The sequence below is a fragment of the Python bivittatus genome, unplaced genomic scaffold (genome assembly GCF_059951505.1).
Source record: "Python bivittatus isolate LINGU-HERP-01145 unplaced genomic scaffold, Pbiv_v1 ctg000220_np1212, whole genome shotgun sequence".
Lineage (NCBI taxonomy): Eukaryota > Metazoa > Chordata > Lepidosauria > Squamata > Pythonidae > Python > Python bivittatus.
This window is the reverse complement of record NW_028277048.1, coordinates 30,590,228-30,610,462: the sequence shown is the minus strand read 5'-3', so window position 1 is coordinate 30,610,462 and position 20,235 is coordinate 30,590,228. Positions and strand designations below refer to the sequence as shown.

General features: G+C 36.4%; 1 protein-coding gene across 1 annotated transcript in view; it reads right to left on the bottom strand.

Annotated features, from left to right (window-relative positions):
* SARNP (SAP domain containing ribonucleoprotein) overlaps window positions 1-20,235 on the bottom strand; it is an 89,151-nt gene continuing 68,916 nt past the window's right edge. Inside the window, exons 10-11 of the mRNA XM_088138242.1 lie at window positions 7,220-7,309; window positions 1-5,373 (exon numbers count right to left, since the gene is read on the bottom strand). Of these exons, the coding sequence (XP_087994368.1) occupies window positions 5,332-5,373; window positions 7,220-7,309 (132 nt within the window). The 3' untranslated portion in view covers window positions 1-5,331. The remainder of the gene's footprint in view (window positions 5,374-7,219; window positions 7,310-20,235) is intronic.

Genomic DNA, 20,235 nt, shown 5'->3' with positions numbered 1-20,235 from the left:
AAAAAAAAAAAATTTTTTTTTTAATTGTTTGAATGCCAAGCTATGAAAACCAAATTATTTTGTTAAATGAAATGCCTTCTGTAGCGGAATCAACATGCCTTGTTACATATAGCATAATCCTGGGTATGTTTTCCTAGGAAATAAATTATGTCCTATGTGACTTACTCTCCAATACGTGTGTTTATCATTGCAGGCTTAAAGGCAAATGGTCATTTCATTGTCCTGGGGCAACATGCAGTGGAATGAGCTACATTCTCTAAAATCTGTTAACACCAATACCACAATTCTGTGCTATAGTTCTTGATCATTATTGTACATGCTTTTTCCTATCATGCTTTTCAAAATGTAGTTTTTCCAAGAAAGAAAGGTGGTTTTTACATGTGATCCTATGCTTATATAACATCTCTAAAACATACTAACATAATTTGCACATTGCACTAAGCCATGGCTTATTTTAATTGGGTTTACTGAACAAGATATTGTGGCTTGGCTTACACATAACATTACATTATAAACCATGGTTTAGAAATATTAAAGCTAGATTCACACAATATAGTAAACCAAAACCAACCAACCAACCAACCAGCGTACCTCACATCTGGCATGAAACTGTATGCATTTTCTTTGGTTCCTTCCATGGTAGAAGAGGACAAAATTGAATTTTAGGTGTTCAGAATTTTAGGTATGAGGTCACTTCATTTGCCTACTTCTAGAAATAAAATTGTGCTATAACTCTGTGAGTATTTGAGGAGCAAAGGGGCAGGGGTAAAGAAAATATATTTCTTTTTAATTAACTCTTTACTGGCACACATCTAAGATCTCTTTCTCTTTTTGTTTTCATGTTTTCCTGAATTCAAACAGAAGACACTATTTCAAACCCACCTACAAAAGACTGGAGGGGTGGGCAAGGGGCCAATGGGGAGAAGACAACATTGCAGTTGGGAAGAACATGAGTTTGTATTTTGTTATGAAGGATAAAATTACAATCATTCCCCTTTCTGACCTATAGTCCTACTTGCATTTAGAGCCCAAGTGTCTATTTTTGAAAAGTGACTTCATGCTGAACGTGGGTGCTACATGGCCTTCCCCAGCTCTCACACTGCAAGTCTTGGACATCCCTTTCTTTTCCTGGTTTTCCCACACTTTCTGCCGCTCATTGTATGCCCGCTGGTTTTTTTTATCTGCCTATTCAGCTCAAATTAGTCACGAGCGGCCCCCAGCTTAGAGAGAGGAAAAATAAATTAGGTAGTGTTTTAAACACAGTTTGATTAGATTGATCCCCTCCTTTTTTTTTTTTGCTGAAGAATGGAGTAATCCTCACTCTTTACAAGATAGCATTTTTTAATAATTTTTCCCCAATGAAGCAGTAGTACATAAGATAAGAAAAACCTCTGAAAGAGAATTCCTTTTTGAGTTATAATTAATAGGACCAGAGCTGGCTGAGTACATGGAGCAGGAGTTTACTATATTAGTACCACAGCCAAAATAGGTAATTTCATTAAGCAACACATCGTAAAAACACTTTATTTTAAGCACTGGAATGCAGCTATGGTAAGACGAAAATGTACTTATAATAAGAGTACGGACATCCAACTTTAACAATCAACTGGCCATACATCTTTCTGAATGCAGCCACATATATTCTTCTTTACCAGGAGAAGCTTGCCATGAATTGCAAAACCATTCTGCTTTTATGTTTGCATTTTATCTTTTCAGATACTCCTGTTACTGACTCCTACTCTCTTCATTTTAAAAAATGGGAATATGAGTAACCATAATCTTTTGCTTCAATATGATAGACAGAAGGGAAAGAACAGAAATTATGCTGCATGTCTTGTATCAGAGAATCAAAGCAAAACATGCTTCTGTTGACTTCAGAGAATTAAACAGTATTAATTAAATCTTAACTACTAGGTGAGAATGAAATCTATCAAAAAGCAGTCAGTAAAAGTGATCATCTCACCATAAATAAATCTCACAGTTGTAGAAACAGTTATCAGAATTTATTTGGGTAGCATCTACATGTGTCCAGTATTGGATTACTGTAGGAAGGTAGTGTTTAATTTAATTATTTATCCAACTGTCCAAATCAGGATATATATTTTCTAATCTGAAAATGCCTCAGTGAACTACAAAGACATAAATCAATGCCAAAGGATTTTGCTTCCCTTGCAATACATCAAAGCTGAAGTAACACTACTCCAAATACAAACCACTTCAGGGAACCTGTGGCTAGGAAGTGGGAAACACTGGAGCAGTGATCACCTATCACCACAGAATTTGTGGATATTATCATAATATACTTAACTGCTCTTTTTACCCAACCACCTCAGAGGTTAACATGTAAAATGAATATACCCTATTCTTAAAGCATTAATGCCTAAAGTGGCAATTCTGAGGCACATTTATGACTGTGAACAGAACCAGAATTGACCTGAAAAGTGTAATTGCTCTGGGTTCCTGTTTTTATTTGCAAAGTTAAAAATACAAAGGAAGATGTATAAATGCACTTTTGGAGTTTATTTTTCAACAAGCTATATAGCAGACAGTTCAAGCTATAATAATTATGCATTATGGAATATAAATGTAAAGACACCCATGAATCAAACTTGACTTCTGATAACCACATTCACTATTATTAGATTTATATCCTGCCTTTATTTTGCATAATTCAAGGCAGTGCACATAGTGCTTTTACCTATTTTCTCCACAACAACAATCTTGTGAGGTGGTCTGGGCTGAGAGAGAGTGACTGACCCCAAGTCACCCAGACGGCTTTCATGCCTGAGGGAGGATTGGAACTCACAGTCTCCTGCTTTATTCCAGGAGAATAAAGAAATAATAAAGAATAAATAAACTCCTCCTCTATTCCAGCACCTCAATCACTACACTAAATTGGCTCGCTAATATTCATGCAGTTTTCTTAGCTGTGTCATGGAAATGGTCTGCCACTGCCCTCTTCCACAATGTTTTTTCAACTTCTAGTCTAGTCTGTAGCCCTCGAATTCCCAGATGATCCCTCATTCAGAACCAAACATACTTAGTTTCTAGGATCAGTCAAGGTCAGATAAGAGGCACAAGACAAAGTAAAAGATCCGAAGATCCATACAGCGGGATGCTTTCCCATGTTCTCCTTTATTTCTTCTAAAAAGCTGTGTATTTGATCAAGAGGGTGCCCAATCCTTCAAGGCAGACTTCCTCATACCACTGTATATTTTCAGAGTTACCCTTTCCTCATTTGGTGGCATAATTTGTTTCATAAGTAGGAGGAGCTAGTATCATTATTTATGTAATTATAAAGTCTGGTTCTTTAAACAGAAATGTAGGGAACTAACTATAGTATCTAGAGGAACATTCATGTTCCAACAAAAACAGGGGTTCTCTTAATGAGAACCAGACATGACCACTATGTGCATCATTTATAGCTCTATAATACATAATAGTAGATATACACATAAAAAAAGCAAATTCTGATCCATCAAAGAGGCAGGGAATATATTTCCTTAAGAAGCATTTTTATTATGAAACCAAGAATGAAATGTTGTACTGGTTTCAATACATCCTGCAAACATTTCAAAACAAGTAACCCAACTGTCAAAAAGTGTTGAGTAAAAGACATGTTATGAAATTCAACACAAAAAATAAAATAAGAATTTTAGGATATATAACGGACACCATAACACCCAAGGACTAAATAGCAAATAAATCATTAGACTGTTGCTCAAAGAAGGCATAAATAATGAAAAGCATAGGCGTACTGTAGAACAGACTAATTTCAAAATATTAAATGAAGCATGGATCCAGTATCAGATTAAGAAGAATTTGCAAATTATTTTTCTATATATAGTTTGATTTGTACTAAGACAAAAGGAATTAACTATGAGATATAGGGGGGGAAAATCATATTTCAAATGAAAGATTAGGGTAAAAAAAGTCCAAAAGAGCCCAAATTGATTACCATTCAAAACAAAAGCCAACCAGTAACAGTATAAAACCTCTGATAAATAATTAAGAATGTTTTTAAATACAGAAAAAACTACTGACAACTTCTTCTTTCTACAAAGGATGAAACAGATTTGCAATAAAAGTTAATATCTGTTTAGGCTATTTGAAGTAAAAAAAAAAAAAAAAAGAGCTTGATATACATTTAGATAAAGATGAAATCACCTAGACAAAGATGTATTCTTGCTCAGCTACAAATGTATTTAATTTCTAAAGCTCGTGTGAATAAATTATCTATAAGAAAATAGGATGTGGTAATGCAATAGGCAAGAAGTTTTCTCCAAGTAATTATCTTTAATAAATTGAAACACTAAGCATCAGATATTCAAAATACATTCAGTTCAGAGAGAAACATAGAACACTGTATTTGAAAATCAACTGCAAATTTAAAGTTATGTTAAAAAAAAACCTGAACATGAATACCATATTTTGTAATAATTTTATACCTATCATTTTAAGGACTTTTTTGGTACTATTCTTAATGGAGGAAATTCTTGTATTCATGGCAAATGAAATTTAAAAGCTTTGAGGCATAGTTCTAAAACATTACTATCAACAGAGCATCTCTGGCAAGCTGTATAGCTATTTCACTAATTTCATATTAGGATGCAATTAATCCTATTCTGTGGGAAACTTATATAAAATATTATTACTGCACAACATATAAAAAGTAGGTCTAATTTAGGGGAGGATAATACAAGACCCATCCTAAGATTTCATAACTTCATAAGCTCCAACATTTAGTGAACATATGTAACCCCAAGGAGAAAATGTTTCACCTTTTAGTACAAGTAAAATCTAAGATTAGGAGCAATCAGAAGAAATTAATCAACTTTTTTATTGGAATTTATGAATGGAAGAGAAAAACTATTTCTTAGCCAGAGTTAATGGGAAAATGGAAATACTGAGGCAATGAATGCTTACATAAAAACGCAAGGACTGCTCAAACAACATTTGATTTATTTATTACTGATCTAGTTTAAATGGAGCTGAAGGTGACAATTCTTATTAGTTGGGGAATCCTTTTGCTTTGTACAGGTGCTTCTACCCTAGAAAGAAGCAACAATATGTGTTTTGGATACAAATGGCTAAAATAATTTACCACTAGATCCAAATTGGTTACAACATACGCAGGCAGAATATTTTTATTCTGTACTTTTCAAGTCCAAAAGAGTGTGGGGTAGGGTGCAAACAGCACAACTCAACAGCTAGCTTTGAAATACAAAATCAAGATTTGTTTGAGGGAGAAACTGTATTCTTCCTTAGAGATGAAGAATAAGAATGTTTAAAACATACACCCTGAACAGGTAAATACTAAGAGGAAGATCGTCAGACAAGGCCAAAACGTTCTGCTCTTTTTCTCTTCTTTGCCTGCAAATAGGAATTAAAAGATGAATTAAAAAAAATCAAAACCAAAGGGAATGGCAACTCTGAGCATGTGTTTTGGCATAAGGAAAAGCAGAAAGTCTATGAGGAGAGCAACAGTATTCGTTTAAGAAAGCATTTTTCATATCAGATTTCACAAGGGGCACTCCTATTGCAATGGGGCCTCCAACTACAGTCAGAAATTAAGCTATAAAGCATGAGATACAGTGATCTGGTAGTTGCTTCATCCTGCTGGCTTATACAAGAAAGTTCTGCTTGGAACAATTACCATTTTACAGGCTTAGAAAGCCTTCCAGGCAATAGGAGGTGGGAAATGTAAAAGGCCAAAGGGTTAACACTCTTCTATTCACGAAGAAGGCGAGTGGGACACAGTCAAATGCATTGAATACACTCATGCGTCTTTGAGATATGCCTCTAAGTCAATACACCAGGGGCATATAAATCTTAATTTTTACCAGGATAAATAGCTTAGGGGGCAACAGAAGTCCTAATCAAGAATCTCCAGGGAAAAGGTGTCATTTAGCATATACAATGCTAGAAAAAGACCTTTTTGTTTCAGGCACACTCACTAAGTGCCCTAACGGAAAAGCATGGAATCCCTCAGACCAGAGCCCAGCCACCCCCTTCACTCAAACTGAACAGGCAGATCATTCTACAGCTGCTACTTCACTTTGTGGAGCAATGCTTGCACTGCATCTAGGGAAAACACAAAGCACAAAACCATATCTGAACCCCACAGAAGATGCCAATGAAAATAAACTTCCTGTTTGTAACACTCAAGAGTCAATCCAATATCCAAATACTGTTCCCCTTCCATAAGTGAAATTAGACTACAGCAAGAGGACTACTTGTGGTTGACATTACAGCTTAATAGCACGATCAACCTGAACACAAAGTTGCTGAAATAAAAGGACTGCATACTAGAATAGAAAGATCAAATTAGTTTAAGGGGAAGGAATCCTAAGACTGATAACATAATGGCAGATTCCTGCCATCAAGAATTTACAAAATATGACATGAGAAAAGCAGTAGGAATGTCTTGGTTTTTCAAACACTGGAAGAGACAACAAGATAATGTTGCATGCATGCAGTGTGACATATATATGTCCCACATTTTAAAAATCACCTTTTAAGCTCTGCATTAGATAGAAAATTAGCCTGGATCTACAATCCCTAATTCAGAATCAACTATGTTGGTAACTGGGTGATCCTGGACAACTCATAAGGGTAGACGTACAAGATAAACTAAACCATTACAAGTTTTAAATCAATTGTATAAGACAATGGCAGAAAAATCTAGCTATTTTATTCTTCAAAAATTATCCAACCTCCTATCACAGAGCAATGATCTGAAACTATCTTTAAAGAGAAAAAGAAGCAAATTTCTGAGACAATCAAAAATGGTTTATATCTAAGTTAGTATACAGGTAGTTCCTGGGTTAAGAACACCCGGTTTAAGGACAACTCATAGTTAAGAATGGAGTCTATTGCAGCAAAATTTGAGTTAAATATACAATGATCTGAGTTAAATACACAATGGTTCGAGTTCATTAGGCAATTCTACTTATATAGTACAGCATTATACAATAATACTGTTCTGGCTTACATACAAATTTGACAAGTTCAGCTTACGTACAAATTTGACTTCCCAAATACAAATTGGGAAGGGAACTCGTTCTTAAACTGGAGACTACCTGTACAATAATTTAAAGGGACTATGGGGCCTGGGCAAAGAAAAGCATAAAAGGCACACAGTGCCATCTTGTGGAGTGTCTGACATTATTTCAATCACAGAAAGTCTCAGCTCTCAAGATGTTACAAAAAATGTTACCTCTGTGTCTTCTGTGGTTCCTGCTCCAGCTGAACTTGTAACAATGCCAAATCTCTCCTTTCTTTTTTTCAGCTTTTCGTCATCTTCAGTCTATACAGAAGTAAGAAGAAATTATTTTATTGGAATGTGGCCAAGAGAATAATTTTAATTGCGGTCATCCTATTTTGCTACCTGGAGTCTCAAAGAATTGGTAGAAAGATATTTACAACTAGCAGTTATTGCATGCATTGAATTGACACCATTCTCAATATGCAATTATAAGAAGTAGATCAAAGAAACAGCCAGGGTTGCTGAATGATCAAGTTTGTTCTATTTTGGTTGTCTTCCTAGCCATAAAAACTGTAACCTAAATCCAGAATCAGTGAAAATGGCAGTTGCTACCTGAAATAGACAATGATGTGCAATGCAGTGATAACCGGGACTGAGGAACAGCATGTCATATTTCTGAATTCCTCTTGTCTAGCTTTTAGCAGCAGCAAGGCATTTAAAAAAAGAAGAAGAAATTGAAATGAGTGCCTCAAGCACCTGATAGTATTATGCTATTTTTTTTCCAAAACTAACAGCAGGGCCAAACTATTCACCTAGTTAATTAAACCAATAAAGATGATAACAGTTTGACCTAACAACTAATAATTTTAAAAATGTAGACTTTCTTTCCTCTAAAATTGAGAATTTAAGCTGAAAGCATAAAATCTTCTTTGTGTGACAAAAGCATTTTAGGACTGTTTTAGGACTGGGAATTATATAATGGGACAACATAATGTGCATTTTAAGGTTGTGATTTTTATAGTACTTTAAAGTAACTATAGAGAAATAGATGTTATTATTTCAGTACAAGCAAAAAAAAATGTTACAGAACTTAGAAACTACTGAACAAAATCTAAACATTAAGATTTTCAGTACATGAAAGTAATAATTAGAATTAGATAAATAGCGCACCTGAAATTTATTTCTGAACAGGCCATATTTTTAATTTAATCCCTTTGCTACCATTAATGAAAGCATTTGCATTAGATGACTTGTGCAGCACTTAACTTGCCTTCATAAATTCTGTTTCAATTATTTTCCACCCTGAGCGAGCAAATAAATGTTGGTTGATGTAGGTACTTTGGATTTCTTCAGCTGATTTTCCTGTAAGCCTGAGGCTTTTTATTCTTTTAACCTTTAACCATGCTGGTGGCTTTGGCCTAACAGTAATAATCAAGGCCATCTATTAACCTTTAAGAGCTTCCACGTCATCCATTTGCCATATAAGTTCTCTTGTGCTATTTTCAATTGTCCAATTACTTTGCTCTGCTCCTCTAATTCTGACAGCCAGCTCATTCAGGATATCTGCAACCTTCTCCCTCCCCTATTTGATGTATTTGATAATTTAGCACTGCAGACAATGAGGGGTTGAGAAGTAACAAGAGCCTTTGAGGATGCAAGGGTCAATGGGAGGATGGAAATGGCAATGAAACCACGTAAAATGCTTAATTTTGTTTGTATCATGAATTTCACTTGAGTGCAAAACTTCCCACATCCATTCAGCACCCTGGCCAATGGGGTCTGGACTCTGTCACTAGCTAGGTTATATTAAAATTTTATTTGTTTATTTATTTATAGAACTTATATGGCTACCTATCTCACACAGTGGCTCCTGAATCAACCCTATCCTAGTCTAATGTTTGGGAGAAGAACCAGGTCTTCACTAAATCACTAAATATTGATGAAATATCAGGATTATAGTGACTATATAAAGCCTGCTTTCATATTTCATCTGTACAAATAACTTCTATGATTGAGTTTAATTATCTAAGCAAAGACAAATAGCTTTATTTCTAAAAGAAGTGCAAAAAAAAAATCAATCAATTCTCTCATAACCTCACTGACATCACTGATATATTAGGCAACTTTTGTCATCCAAGTTGTGCCTAATACATCATAAACAAGGGTTTATGTAAACAAGGGTTTACATCATAAACATTGTCTATGTTATGTTACCCTTTCCATAAAGAAGATCACAGCAATCAAGCTCAACTTTGTTAATTGTAACATCTTTATCAGTTGTGGCAATAGGAACAATTGAAAAGTTTAAATTAAAATGCAGCAGTTTCTCATAGGCTTCAGACAATATCAACAGTAGTTATTGCATGAAAATGCAGAAATCCTTTCTATACATTTATGTCTCTGAAATGGCTATTGCCTAACTCTGTAAGTTTGTCAACATCTTTATTAGGCTTTATTTTTCAAACTGAATACCAATGTTGGAAAATTATTAAGTCATGAGGGGGAGGTCCAAAACTGGACTGAAATATGTGTATTTGGTTCAGGCACATCACTGAAACAAGTATGTTCTGGACAGAAAATGCTTTGGAGTGGAGGAACAATGGGAAATAAGCAAGGCTAGCAGCAGCAGTACTGAAGTGGAAGTAGGGAAAAGCAGCAGCTGGGAGGATCATCGGAGGGATAGGTTGGATATGCCACACTCGAATTCAATAGTAACAGCAACCAAGGGGAGGTAGGGAAAGAAAGCAGCTGGGAAGATAAGGGGAGTAATGTCTGGGCTGGTTGGATATGCTGTACTTGAAATCAAGGGTAACAGGAATAGCTAGGGGGAGATAGAGAAAGGAAGTGGCTGAGATCAAGGGCGGGGAAGCCAATTGGATATGTTGTGCTTGAATTCAAGGGCACTGGCAGTGATTAACAGAAGTCAGAGAAAGGAATAATCTGTGGAAAATGATGGGAGAGAGAAATGTGAAATACCAGCTTGCCATACTTGCCCTGTAAGCCCCCTGAAGATTTTGTTCTGGCCCAAACCAGGAGCCACCAAAATATTCTGAGATTTGGTTATTTCTGCCAGGAATAATTCAGCTGAAACTTCAGATTAAAGTTATTTGTCTCAGGTTTAAAACAAAACACATTTTCCATTGTGTGCATACCCTTATTATTTAACTTTCACTGATTGATTGATTGATGATTATGTGCTGTCAAGTCAGTGTCAATGCTTAGTGACCACATAGACAGATCGCTAGGGTAGCCTTTCTAGATATGACATGGAATATTTTGGGACCTATAATAGTTTGGCTAAGAATGCCAAAAAGAATAATGAAATAATTTTTTTAAAAAAACTCTAAATGTAAAAGGTTATCGGGACAAATTAACTGCCCAAACAATGGAAAGTGTTTATTTTAATTTTAAGATAGGGCACAAAGTAAAAATGTAAATTTGATTGTATTGTTCTAGATACTATATCCCAAAGGATTTCTTCTGGGTCAGAGACCACAGTGAGTTGTTGAGAGGTATGCCAGAAGCGGCGGGAGCATTCTGAAAACTAGTAGATAAGTGCTGGACAAACATACATACACACATAATATATCTTTTCATTTACATTTCAACTTATTTTAAAAATAAATATGGCTAATAAAATTATCATCCAATGACAACTTTTGGAGAACCTAGGGGAAGAAACACACAACTCTTGGTCTCAGGTTGTGCACCTCTCTTTTATGTAGACAAAGAAGTTTTGCAAGGCAGAACAATTGGATTAGAGATATCTGCAATCATATTCTGCTAGCTTTTACCAAACTAGCAAGATTGTTAACACATCTTAATTGAAAGGCAAGTTTGTTTAACAAGAATTGATAAAACATCATTTTATTCAAATAATTAGTTATTTTTATTAATTTACATACAAAGGGAACTTCAATATTTTTTCCTTAAATTTTTTTCTCCTGCCTGATAACTAATCAAGTAAGCAAAGACATACTTTAAAAATAAAAGAAAAAAGAGGAGGAAACAAAAGAGGGGAAAAGGCACTGTCTGTATTTAATGGCATTCCTAAGGGATGTTTTACATAGCATATTTATGTCTGCATGTAAATGGATACAAGAAGTGAAATGTAGTGTCCTCTATTGTATAACAGTTGGATGTCTGTGCATCCACCTTTTTGATTTATATTAAAAAGATATATGAATTAAGCCATTAAAATATATGAATATATATGAATAAAATATATTTCTGCCACAAAGATTAATCTGCAGGTATAACTAACCCGCCAACATTCAGTTTTCTGTTATATCCAACTCTGTGACAAGGAAAATATGCATAATATAATGGAAATTCTTATTAAAACTAAACATGTAATTTACATATATTACAATACAGTTGGTTTGTTAATCCTTCCCAAACTACATTGTTTAAGTCAATGATGGTAACCATGTGTATATCCTTAAAGTTTAAACAACATTTAAGGAAAAAAACAGCCAAACAACAACTTTAAATGAATGAACATATAAAATGGGGTACGGAAGGGATTGTAGTGAGCTGAGCTTTTTATTTATTTTTCTAGTGACCCCTTATAATCACCCCACCCCCACTCACTGCCTGAAGGGAACGTGTGTAACAATCCCACTAAATCAACACTGTTCTAATGATCTCACTCACTTGACCCCCTAGCATACTAGTGTCAGATGCAAACACGCTTACAATAAACTTCACTCCATCCTTAGCTCCTCACTGACAGGTTTTGATTCATGGGGTGCTGAAACCCATCTGAGGAAAATTACCTCTATCAAAACACTGCTATCTCAGCATCTATCAAGCTTTGCTATAGCCCTGGGGCATACTTGAATATGCACGTGGGCATTTGTGTATGAGAAGTGGGGGTGGAAGCTGACCTTTCTTCTGAAATGACAGATACATCTCTTGAAGCTTGTGATTTTAATGTTTTCTTCTTTCATTGTTCACACAGAAAGCTTTGAAGAATAATTCTAGTTATTCAAGTAGGAATCTCAAACCTTAAATATGGCATACAGCCTAACATTCATAGAATCTCAGGGCTATTTCATCATTTTTTCAAAAAATCAAGGTATTAGAAAAACTGCACATTTGTTTTATCTGTGTATAGCAATTGGGACTGAAGAGTATGTTAATCAACCTTTAGCATCTTTTTTAAAAGAAAATTTATGGGAAACGTAAACATTCTTAAAAGGTGATAAAAACTTAGTAATACCAATAGAAGAGTATATATGTAGCTCAGGGTTGAACTGTGGAGTCCTTGGGGTTCTCTGAGCTTGGTTGTTTTCTTGCAGACATTTCATTACATGGCTAGGTAACATCTTCAGTGCTGTTCCTCTACCACTGAAGACATTACCTAGCCAGGTAATGAAATGTCTGCAAGAAAACAACCAAGCTCAGAGAACCCCCAAGGATTCCACAAACTTATTAATGAAATGTGAGATAGATATGGGATTTCAGTAGCCAAGGATCTGTCCTGTCGTCTGCATAATTTCCTGGATGAAAGTTTATTCCAAGACTCTTGTTTCCCTACCATGATTGCCACACCTTTTCTTCCGTATTTGGCAAGAAAGAAAAAGAGACAGAGTATAATCTAGCTACAAGTAGTCCTCGAATTACGACCACTCATTCGGCGACCGTTCAAAGTATGAACAAGCCAGCAGGGAAGGCCACAAGTCGCTCCTGTAAGTCGCTTCTGCTTTTCCTCCTGAGGAGCCCCACTACGGGACCTCATACTCTGTAGTACCTCCTGCCCACACTCTGTAGTGCCCGCCTGCAGCACTCCTACCCGCCCACCCTCAGTACCCTCTGCCTGCATGCCGTAATGTCCTCCTGCGGCCCCACCCACAGCCCCCGCCAGCCCACCCGCACTCCATAGCACATGCCTATGGCACCTCCCCACAGTACGGCATTCCTGGCCTGCATGGTCCTGGGATTACAATGGCAACCAGGACTGCTGGGATTGCCGTTGCTAAGCAATGTGGTCACATGACATCGTGTTTTATGACCGCATCGCTTAGTGACCAAAGTCACTAAGTCCCAAAAGTTGTATCTCCAGCCACTAGACAAATTTATGGAAATACAGGCAACTGTTTTCAAGCCTCCTGAAGAGAAAGATAAAAGCAATAACATTCTCAGGATGTCCCAAGGTGATTTGATGTAATGGGTTTGAGATTTTCACAGAATCACAGAATTGGAAGTGGACATTTAATCCAATGTCTTCTTCTGTAGAGAAATCCAAATTAAAGCAATGATATAAACTCACTCTACTTAATATATTTGGCAAAAAGCATTTAACATAATCCCTAGGCATCTGGCCCACAGTCAGACTGCTCTTAATTTTAGAAGGTTTTTCCTAATCTGCCTTCCTATATTTTAAGACCATTATTCCTGTATTCTGGGAGAATATAGAAGCTGACATCTTCTTCAAGACATCTTTCAGGTATGCTATCTTATTCCCCCTCAGTATTCTTCTCAAGCCTATCAAGCCTGTCTTTGTTGGAGTTAACAAACTTTCTAATTGTAGCTATTCTTTGAACCTGCTCATTTTGTCTGAATGCTTCTTAAACTATGGTGGTCATCAAATGAGTATAGTACCTGAGGACAATTCTGATCACTGAAGTATAGAGTAAAACTACTGCTTCCCACAGTTTGGACATTATAAAGCTATTGGTACAACCTAAAACTGTGTTTGCCTTTTGGCAACCACATCAGCCATTGTCCCTCAGACAGTTCCAAGATCTTTTTCATATACACATTATTACCAAATTACGTACCATCTCTCCTAAAGCTACGTATTTATAGGTACAGTGAAGAGCCATTTCTATGACCTATCGAGAACATTTTACATTTATTTTCTTGCAGAGTCTTAGCTATCCCACTATTTGATCCTGATTGTTTATCTTTTTGGATCTTGGTAGCCAGGATTTCCAGATTACACATAGTAAAGGGGAGAATGAATACCCTTGATTTGTGCCTTTGCTAACTGAAAATTATGTCATACTAATGAAGTCTGGAAAATCATTCTTTATATTTCTCAACAATTTGATGAGAACTACTGAGGAACACTTTTCAAGAAACAGTCGTACTATTCAAGCCTTATTTAATTAGCTTGTTAATCAGGATATATTTGGGATAGTTTGGAAATGTGGTATGTATGCAATGTTTATACAATCCACACTCTTGCTAGTTAATGGATTGAGAATTTTATTACTTTTACTACTATATTAGCTGAATGAATGAGGAAGTACACTGTGAAATTATACATACAGATCAGATAGATCACATTCCAAAAAGGAAGATGAAGGATAACAGCAGATTTATCATAAATGCACTAGAAACATTAAGAAAAAGAAGGCTGCAGTAGTATTTCTAGATGCAGAAAAAACAATTTGGAACAGACTCTTTAATTAGAGGTCTTAAAAAAATTAATTCCAGAGAAGAATCAAAATCTGTATGGAGAGCATATATCAATGGCAAAAAGCAAAGGGTACAGGAATGGAACACTCTCTGCAAATTTTTCAGTTAGCAAAGGCACAAATCAAGGGGATCCACTCTCCTCTTGTAATCACTCTGGAAATCCTGGCTACCAAGATCTGAAAAGATAAAAAATTGGGATCAAAACAGAAGGAGAGGAATACAAGATGATATGTTACACAGATGATGTAGTATTAACAATTATGAAACCACAAAGCTTCATATGGCAGTTGATGAAATTAATCAAAGATTTTGGTTGCTTTTCCAGATAAAAAAATAAATGAAAAGAAAACAAAGATAATAAGGCACTTAACTTCTGAAGAAGAGAATTTTATGTAAAAAGAGACTGCCTGTGAGATAACAAAAGATCCAGTGAAATATTTAGGACTTTACTTGACAAGATGCAGTAAAGACATATTTCAAAACAATTACAATAAATTATGGAAAGAAATAAAACAAGAAAGCTTAAAACTTTCCTGGCCAGGATTTATGGCGACAATAAAACTGAATGTTTTACCCAAGATAAATTTCTTATATCAAATGGCACCAATTCAAATCCCAGATAAAAAATTGCAGGATTGGCAAAGAACAATTTATAGATTTATATGGAATGGGAAAAAAACCAACAGTAAGATTCAAAATTTTGCAAGACTTAAAAGAGAGAGATGATCTAGCTTTTCAATCTCAGATTATATTATAGAGCAAGCTGTCTATCATGGATAACAGAATGGATCAAATTTCTTAATAGCAGAATATCAACTATACAAGGAACAGGCTTAGCCAATGGACTTCAGATATTTATGGTATAAGGAAACAAAAGAAGACAAGAACCTGAAGAGACATATTATAAGAGAAAGACTATTAAAAATTTGAATTCCTTAAAAACAAGGAGAGGTCCAATGATTTCCCCACTAGCATCACCATCAAATGATTTTCATTTTATGGACAATTACAGTAAGAAATATCTGATTACATATGCCAACATGATACATCTGGACTCAAAGACACAAGAATTGCTTAATTAAGGAAGGAATATACCATGGTTAATGTACTTGCAAGTAACTGGAAAAATAAAAAGTAATCTTAAAGAAGGAGGGACCCTGAGAAAGATGACAGAATTTGAAATACTTATATGAAATCAAAATAATTAGGACATATTTGCAAGTATTTATAAGTAAGTTATATAAACAGAACAAATAAAAAACTATATGATAAAACAGATGCAAAATGTTAGCGTAAATCAAAAGCAAAGTGTGTGCTCTATGGACTATGGAATAAAGAATGGTGGACACTATTTATTTCCGTCAGTTTCAACTTATTTCACAGCAAAGTGGGATTCTTTGGAAAAAAGTGGAGGGGTGCCAATACTTTTGGCCACATTATTTATTTTTTTTAGATTTTTTAAAAAAATATAATTTTGTGTATTATTTTTCTTTGTTTTTTATATTTAGTTATAGGAGGTTTTTATTACTGTATTTTTTTTAGGAGGGGGAGATCTCAAATGGATTAGCATACTTTTACCAACTTAGAACACAAAACCATCCCTCCTCTTTTCAAACTGATGCTAGATGGAAGCTAATCTCCTTAAATATCTTTAGCAGTTCTGGAGATTTGAATAAATGGTTCACATACAGAAAATATATCAGCAATAATGATGTGGCTAAATATGACCAAAAGAATGGATAGTCATGAAAATGCTTTCTATAATGTTCCTATTGTAGCTGGAGATTATCCATGGAACCATGAGTTTACCAACAGCAGGAATTTTGCTGTAACAGTGAGGCCTAAGTGCAAATAATTATTTCCCTGACTTCCGTGTCACTGATTATGATTCTTGTTAAAAGAATTTGTTCTGTAATACCTGCATTTTGTGACATATTACATGCCAGGTCAGGGTAACATGATAATTGAACATGTTCTCTTTTTCCAAATGAAGGAAGCATTTTTAACTACATCAAAGATGTAGAAGAGAAGACTGAAAACCTTATATGGACTTTTTGTTGAAAGAAGAAAAAATCAAATTGATGAGTTCAGGATTTGGGGATTAAAGAGGGACAAAGAGATTGGGGAAAAGATTAAGATGATAATTACTTGATAGAAAGAAGGATGGAAGGCATAATTGTTTTTTCTTTTTCTTATTTCCTTCCTTTTTCTCTATTTCATTTTCTATTTTTGCTTTTGTTTTGTATATTTTTACATCGAAAAATTCTAATAAAAAAAATCCCCTCTCACTCTTATGAGTGGTATGCGTCTTCCTCAGTCTTGGGTCCTCTACCAGAGGCCTGGGAGTTTGAGGATTCTGCGCAGTATCTTAGCTGTTCCTGGCACTGCACTGTTTTGGACAGAGAGCTCTGATGTTGTTCCTGGGATCTGCTGGAGCCACTCTCCCAGCTTAGGAATCACAGTCCCAAGTGCTCCTACTACCTCTGGGAGCACTTTGGCCTTGATTTTCCACATCCTCTCTAGTTCCTTCTTCAGGCCCTGGTACTTCTCTAGCTTCTCATACTCCTTCCTTGGGAGCAGATGGATAGTGTAGTGGTTAGAGTGCCGCCCTTTGATGCGGGAGACCAGTGTTCAAATCCCGACTGGTACCTACCTTACCACTAGGGATCCTTGGGCAACAACTCCCTAACACTTTACCTATCTCAGATATGAGAATGACACAAACTAAGAGAGTCATGCTGGCTCTGATGTCGCCTGGTTTAACAAGATCCACACCAAATGTTGGGGAACCAGGACAATCTGACAATAAGTGGGCTACTGGAACAAACCATACATGGATGAGGTAAGAGAAGCTGGAATTAATTGAATGCTACTACAACAGTAGACCTAAAGACACACAACAGACCTAATAAGAGGGGATTATACATACATACATATACACATGTGTGCACGTGCACACACACACACACAAAACCCAGAAATGTAGAAGAGATACTAGTGAACAAACTATGGATTTTATTCATTCATTCTTTCCTCACATATACTGTATATAGCTGCCCATCTCACAAACGTGACTCTGGGTGGCGTACAATAAAAAACAGGCTATGGATAAAGTATGAGCAGCCCTCATACTGCTCATACTTCATCCATAGCCTGTATGAAGAACTGTACTTCATACTGTATGGCAGTATGAAGAATTCCATATACAGGTAGTCCTTGCTTAACAACTGTTCATTTAACAACAATGTATAGTTATAACGTCCTCAGAAAGGGTACTTTACAGCCTGTAAGGGACTTCCAGCTGTCGTAAAACATTGTGCTGCCCCGCCCCCCCGTGGTCACATGGCTGCATTTCACGTGCTTGGCAACCGGTTTGCATTTACCACCAGTTGCCAAGTGCCCCGCGATCATGTGATTGCCATTTGCAATCTTCTCTGCCAGCTCACCAGAAAGTCAATAGGGAAGCCATCAGGGAAGGTTGCAAGTGGAGAGGACAAAGGAAAACTTCTCAATGGTGTGCAGGAACGGAGCTCAAATCCTGAAGATTTGAGCTCTGCTCCTCCAGCCCGACAAAAGATTCCCCTCTGTCCACAGAAGGGAGGGGAAACCTCTCAGCGGCGTGCAAGAATGGAGCTCAAGTCTGTTTCCAGGCCCACAAAAGATTTCCCCTCTGTACACGGAAGGGAGGGCAAACCCTTCGGCGGGCTGCAGGAATGTTTGAGAGCAAAAGGGCTGCCTGATGGGAGGATTTCAGCTCCATGTGGAGCTGAAGCCATCCGGCAGGCAGCCCTTTCACTCTCAGAGTTGCCTGCCAGAAGGATTTCAGCTCCACGCAGAGCTGAAATCCTTCAGCAGGCAGCTCTTTCACTCTGTCCACTTAATGACCCAGGAGATCGCTTAATGACCGCAACTGGGAGTGCCCAGATTGTGGTCACTGAGCGAAGCAGTAACTTGGACATCTCACTTAACAACCACTTTGCTCAATGATCGAGATTCTGGTCCCAATTGTGGTTGTCAGGCGAGGACTACCTACTGAATTGTATTAATGTCAATTTCAGAAGAATGTGCGTGTGGGCATGTGTATGTATGCATATGTGTATGTGTATGTACGGATGTGGAGAGAGAGAGAGAGAGAGAGAGAGCGAGCAAGCGAGCACCAGCATGATGTAGTGGGAAGATGCTGAACTAGAAGTGAGAAGACCCAGGTTCTAGTCCTCCTATAGGCACAGAAGTCAGCTCAGTAACTTTGCGCCAATCATTCTCTCTCAACCCTATACTGGGAAGATGAAAAACATCAATGTACTAACCCACACTGGACTAGCATGGTAGGTTATAGTCCATAACCCTCAATGAAGAGACCTTCATCCTACAGTAGACTGATTCAGGCTGATAATAACTATATAAATTCTCTGAAAGTAAGGTTTAGTAGGCTTTCACCTATAATGCCAAGACTAGAAAATACATCATCATGATTCATGATATGGAGGAAGATGAAATTGTGAATATAAGAGTGCCCTTGCAACTCATTTTTAACCACCCAATTTTTCTAAATTTGCCTAAAGCTACAGATTTTTGTTTGTTTTGATTTTCCCCTCTGAGAGCCTTTTTGACATGATTCGTTCAAGTCTTCTATATCATTACTGGTATGTACCTAGTGTAATTGGGTTCAGATAATTTTAGCAGAGGACTGGATAGAGAGGATGTTACCTTGCAAAGAAAACAGGCAGTCATTACAATTAGGTCAGACCATGCCAGACCAAAAGGAACATGCTGGGTAACAGTAGAGTTTATACACATGGTACACCCGGGCATTCTGTAGAAATACAGGGATGCAGGTCAGAACTGTTTCCCAGGCATGTGGATATGTTATCATTGATGCAATTCTGTGACTTATGTTTAAAAGTGCTATAGCTAAGATTTTTCTCATGTAAATTCAGGATTCTTTTCTATTCATGGGGCCATTTGTGTTGTTGTGCATCTTACTAGTGGACAGAAGGAAATTTACAACAGATTAAAGTGAAATCTAACCCGATCATGGTAACTAAATGAAGGAAACAAGTGTCAGTACAAGGACTCTATTTCTGATCTTACCAAGATCAAAGCATTCCTCTAGTCGACTTGACAAAAGTATATTTTATAGGTGTTTGCTTTATGGAGCCCCAAGTGGGTACTTAAATAAGGCAAAACTGCTCTTAAGCACATAAGATATCTGGCAACTCAGTCACTAAATCTCAACTTTTTATCAGTTTAATTACAAAAGCTAACTGCTTTGGGAGGAGTTTTATGGCATATCTGCCCTATTCTACCCAAAATCCTATTGATTCAGCATTGGAAGAATGATATGGTTAAGAGAAAAGACAAACCCATCAATATTTAAGATCAAGAGCATATATAGCTAGTTGAAATTGTATTACCTGCTATTATGAAATGTTAAGAATCAGCAGCACGGAAAAAGATCCAGAATTAACACAGTCAAAAGAGAAAAGTGATAGGGACTTGGAGGTAGGGCTGATTTTTAAAATGTTATTTCCTTTAATACGATAGGACTTTAAATCTTGGTTTAGCCGTCCATTTTACTGTACTGTTTGGTTTTGCACTGTACTTTTGTTGATACTTATAAATTTTTTATAGGGTTTTACAAATGAAAGGGAAAAAAAACCAAAGGTGGTAGAATTTATCTTTTTATTAGTAGAAAATAGTTTGCTTTCCGTTGAAAGGAATCCAGAACATCTCATAAATCAGGAAGAGAAATAGTCAAATACTACCCAAATGTAGTAACTAAAACAGCAGACAATGCAGCAAGAATAAAAATCAAATAT